At 42.2% G+C, this 5,357-nt stretch overlaps 1 protein-coding gene across 1 annotated transcript in view; it reads right to left on the minus strand.

Moving 5' to 3' along the window:
* Positions 1–5,350, minus strand: part of DST (dystonin) — a 674,592-nt gene extending 669,242 nt beyond the window's left edge. The window contains exons 1-2 of the mRNA XM_006893143.1: positions 5,179–5,350; positions 4,581–4,615 (exon numbers count right to left, since the gene is read on the minus strand). Coding sequence (XP_006893205.1) covers positions 4,581–4,615; positions 5,179–5,215 — 72 coding nt within the window. The 5' untranslated portion in view covers positions 5,216–5,350. The remainder of the gene's footprint in view (positions 1–4,580; positions 4,616–5,178) is intronic.
* Positions 5,351–5,357: the final 7 nt, after the last annotated feature.

Here is a 5,357-nt window from a genome sequence, read left to right on the forward strand (position 1 = left end):
GCCACAAGTGAATGAACTGAGAAAATGTAGTACATTCACATGATGGAATACTGCGCAGCACTCAGGAGCAACAATTTTGAAAATCACTACATAACTTGGGAGAGAACAGAAGGCATTATGCTGAATGAACTAACTCAGTCTCATAAGGATAAATACTGCATACGCCCATTATTGTAAAAACAGAAGAATAACTAGTAAAATTTGTATGCGGACCCAAGCAGGGGAAGTTGTGGGAACTGAAGGATGAGGGTGGGATGGAGGGAAATCATAAGGTCACACAATTTGGTGGGTGGAGGGACAGGGTGGGAAAGTAAATGGGAAAGATCCTACAGGAATCTAGAAAGACAGTGTAATGAAGGGCATGTTTTAATAGTAATTGATTTTATAAAATATAATGAATGAGAATGCACAAAACACAATGTTAATGAGGGTAGTGTGAAATACAATGTATCTGAACTTTGCAAATTTCTTTTGAAAATGTGAGAAAAAAATTAAAAACTTAAAAAAAAAAAAACAAACCAAAAACCCACAACTCTACAAAAAAAAAAAAAAAAAAGAACTGGTAAAATAAAAAGTAATCACTGGGCTTCTGAAAGCCTAGAATGATAAAACAACCTTTGAAATGCAGCATATTGATTTCAAACCAATTTTCCTAAGAATGTTCATTTTTCTTTTCTATCTAGCCCTGAATTTTAATTTGACCAATTACAAAACTAACAACTTAAAACACTATCCATCCAGGTTTTCCATTCATACAAGAAATAATATCAAAACACAAATGTAGGAGGCAAGGTTCTAGGTTAAGCACTGGAAATAAATCACCAAACAAGAAAAATGTGGTCCCTGGCCTCAAGGAGCTAACGTCCCATAAACAAAACAAACTTTAATATAAACATTAACCCACCTGGAATCTCAGGAGATGAATTAAGGCATAAAAGAACTATCCCAGCTATCTTAACCAGCATATAAACAAACCAACCCACTGCTGTTGACTCAGTTCCAATTCATCACGGCCCTATTGTCGTTATATGCCACTGAGTTGGAATCAACTCATAGCTGACACTCCAGTGGGTTTTCAGAAGCAGTATATGGTGCCAGAGGGGACTGCTCTTCTTTCTCTTTCAGAGCAGCTGGTACAGTTAGTAGTGTCTGCGGCATGGGCTCAAATGTAGCGAGGATGATAAGGATGTCACAAGTCAGGACAGGTTTTTGGATCTGTTGTTGCTATGAGCTGTACTGACCTTGATGGCACTTAAGAACAACTAATAAAAAAAGCCAGAGAGTTGGCCGCACAGACAGAAGAAAACTGCATCTCAGGGTTTCCAGGCTGTAAATCTTCAAGGAAGCAGATTGCCATAACTTTTTCCCCAAGAGCAAGCTGGCAGGTTCAAACCACTGACCTTCTGGTTAGCCACCAAGCACCTAACCACTGCTCCACCAGACCTTTTCATTCAACATGCAAGCTTAAGAGAAGTATTTAAACTGAGAGATAATTGCTCAAGACAATCTGTTATTCTTCCTGTTCTTGCTTAGCCTAAATGCCTGATGGCAAGTTACAAAATTCACTCACAGGCTATATTATTTATGTTCTAGCTCTGGTGGCATAGTGTATAAGGAGGTGCCCTGTCAAGTCAAAGGCAGGCAGTGTGAATACATCAGCTGCTCCATGAAAGAAGGAGGGACAATTTCCTCTCATGGGATTTACAACCTCTGAAAACCCACTGGAGAGTCAGCTCAGTCGGTTCTGAATCAACAGCAATAAATTGAGATGATCAAGTATGTGTTTCAAACTAGTGATTACTTTTAAAAATAAAAGTCCTTTACGTTTCAATGTTTCCAGCTTGACTAGAGTTTACATTTGGTCATATTTAATTGAGTTGTTCTATTGAATTAGTCAGATACTCAAAAACTGTTGCTACACAACAATTTATGTTGTTTCCCCTAAACCTTAATTTCATTAATGCAATAAAGACTTTGCCAGACAGAAAATTCACCTCCCACATTTATAAATTAAATTTCATAAGATATTAAGTATTAAATATCTATTATGAACTTAGTAGGTGTTCTTTTTGTTTGGGTTTTTACATAATTATTTATGATCTCCCCAACAAGCCTACAAGGCACTATTAGTGTTACTTTATAAATAAGACTGAAATGCAGAGAAGTTAACTGAGTTTCCCAGCACAGCTACTTAGTGTACAAAACTTGTTGCTACTGCTGTTGTGCGCCACTGAGTCGGAATCAACTCATAGTCAGCAGGTTTTCAGAGGCTGTAAATTGCATAGGAGGAGAATACTCTTTTTCTCCCGAAGAGCAGCTGATGAATTCAAACCACGTGCCTGTCAACTGGCAGTGCAACTCTTTTCCCCGTTAGGCCACCAGAGCTCACTGTAAAAGGAAATCTAACCAAAACCTAAACTTCCTGCCATCAAGTCTATCCCAACTCACAGCAACCTCAAGGTCACCGCAGAACAGCCTTAAAGGGTTTGACTGCTGTAATCTTTATGGAAGCAGCAGACTGTCACACCTTTCTCCCCAGGAGACCCTTCTCAAAGTCTGGGGCTGGTAAGTTTTGAGTACTAAACTTCTGGTTAGCAACCAAATACACATATACTTTGTCACCAGGGTTACTTAAACCAGGAGTTCATGCATTGCTGTCAAGTTAATTCTGACTCACATAGCAACCTTCCATTTAATTCCCTAAACTGTAAATCTTTAAGGAAGAAGACTGTGCCTCTTCCTTCACAGGAGTGGATGCTAGATTCGAACCAATAATCTTTTTTTTCTTTTCTTTTTGCTAGTAGTGCATTACATTATTGTTGTTGTTGTTGTTAAGTGCGAGTGAATCGCAGGAGACTAATAGCTATCCTATGAAGGAGAGTCCTCAACGCTTGGGTTTCTTTCATCCTCTCTCCAGGTTTATAGGGTTTCTGGAGGCAAGCTATTACGGAAGTAGATGCCACTCTTCCTTCCAAGCTTGTTTTAATAGGCGAACTCCATTCCACTCTCAGTCCGCATTGGGTAACCAACCATTAACGCATTTGACACATCAGTGTCACAGTGAAGCCTCACAGCAACCACAAGTGACCGCAGACGGCAACTTGTACACCAGGGCTATATGACCTAGAGGAATGTCTGAACAAAAACAATGAAAGACAGGCCCGAGGGCCGCGAATTAAAAGTCACCCACCTTCGGCTTGGTAGCATCGCTTTCTGTCCACTGGGCCAGCTGATCTCTCTCTCTAAACTTTTTGGTAGCTGCATTACATTAAGCACTACTATCTCCACCAGGGTTCCTTAAGCCAGTAACAGAATCACTAAGTATATGCCTGGTTTATACTCTCAAGAACCCTACATTCATACAAACGTCTCACCCTCCAGTGCTATACACAATGAAATTACTAATTACTCAATACTACAACACTGTTACAACAATGCAATTAAGCTTTTAAAAGCAACTAGAGTTCAATAAAATATCATACTAGCTAGTGATATGAAATGTGACATATAATCTTAGGTAAATGGAGGGGATGTAACTTTGAAGTCTTTTAAAAAATGTGTAAACTGCATCCAACACCAACACCAGCATCCTCCAAGCTTGGCTGTGTAGAAGTTCCCAAAAGAGAGAAGTAATATAATATCTTGCACACAGAGGTGGATGGCCTGGAACACCTGGGGGGAGGGGTGCTGCATCCTGAAGAATCTGAGGGATTCAGTTTGTTTCACCTTTAGTAGTTGCTGTTGTTGTGTGTTAAACAGGACCCATAGTTGACCCTTCTGCCGATTTTCTAAGGCAATAAATCTCATAGGATGAGACTGCCCATCCTTCTCCCACAGAGCAGCTAGTGGATTGGAACCATTTGTCTTAGGGGTTGCTGGACAGATTTTTACAACAGGGCCATTGGAGCAACCTTGATTTTTAGTAGAGCAGGATGCAAAAAAGCCCCAGTTAATGTTAATAAGTGCACCCAGATTACTGGTTTACAAAAGGTCAGCCCATATTTTGAGGGAAGACTAATATAAGCATTTAAACACATTAGATCATGAAAAATATAATCACCAGCACCATCACACTTGCTAGAGGAAAGGGTGAAATCAGAAGCCCCTAATAAAACCTGGAGAACTTTAGGAGTGACCAGGAATGTAAATGTGCAAGATCAGAAAATGAAGTGCCCATGGATCAGACTGCTCTGCGCTCATTTCCTAAAAGCTCTTCTCTGCCGTTCATCCAAGTGAACAACCACAGTGAGCTCACAGTACCAGGAAGCTTTCACTGGCAAATTACAGACTGTAAACTAAGCTGACACCCACACCGTAGCTAACTTTCCTAAGCTCTGCAACACTTTTAGGGCCTTTCCCCTTCTTGTACAGCGTCTGACACTACACAAGAAACCTGCAAAAGAAATGTGCGCTGGAAGCTTTTATTGTGGAATCGCTTGAGAAACAACACATCAATTTTGGCTTGGGAGGCATGCTAACTATTCACTGCTCTGCCCGTTCCCTAACAAGAATGTGACTAAAATTGGTACTCAGGAAAGAGAACTTCTTCTGACCTTGAGTGTGCGCGCTAAATAAATTACCTCAGAACGATAGTGATGAGATCTCAAAACAGCATCTGGGGAGAAAAAAGAGGGGGGGGCGGGAAAGGACTTCATTTAATTCCTCATCCATCAACAGAATGAAATTACTTTTACTAATGACTTTTACTTGCGGGGGGGGGATACGGGTTGGGCACATTCTAGACGCCTGGAATTCAGTGGGGGACATCCTAAAATGATTTCTCCGAGAGAAGTTTCTGAGAAAGTTCTGGGGGGAGTTGGGAAGCCCCGAACTGCCCATGTCCTACTTTCTTATCCCTTCGTTCCAATGGTGGATGGGGTGAAGGGGAGGCACAGAGCCCAGGGTTCCATTTGAACTGTCTTAGAGCTTTGGCAAAACGGGTGCTAAGGATTTTGTTCCCTTCCTCCTTGCCAGCTCTCTGCATCGTCGTGGTTCTCCCAACCCGAGCGACAGGGTAGGGTGTGTGCGTGGAACAAACGCACTCAGCTTGGGGAGTGGGCGATGGTGGGGCGAGGGGCGGCAACTGAGAAGGGAGCTGGCGGAACTCTAAATAGGCTTTCATCTCCCCCCCCCAAACCCCCCAGCGCCAGGAGAGCTGGTGGCGGCGGCGTGTCTTACCTCGGCTCCTTGAACGACCCGAAAAGACTGATTTCATCGGATGCCTCCCCTTCTGGAGCTTGCGGTGCCAGCAGCAGAAGAAGACGATGGTGGCGATTGTGCCCAGCAGAAGCAGCAAGAGGAAGAGGGCACATTGGATGCTGTAGGGTCTCAGCAAAACGAGGAAAGCCGCGGCAATC

The sequence above is a fragment of the Elephantulus edwardii genome, unplaced genomic scaffold (assembly GCF_000299155.1).
Source record: "Elephantulus edwardii isolate Elephantulus edwardi_28Jun2011 unplaced genomic scaffold, EleEdw1.0 scaffold00124, whole genome shotgun sequence".
NCBI lineage: Eukaryota > Metazoa > Chordata > Mammalia > Macroscelidea > Macroscelididae > Elephantulus > Elephantulus edwardii.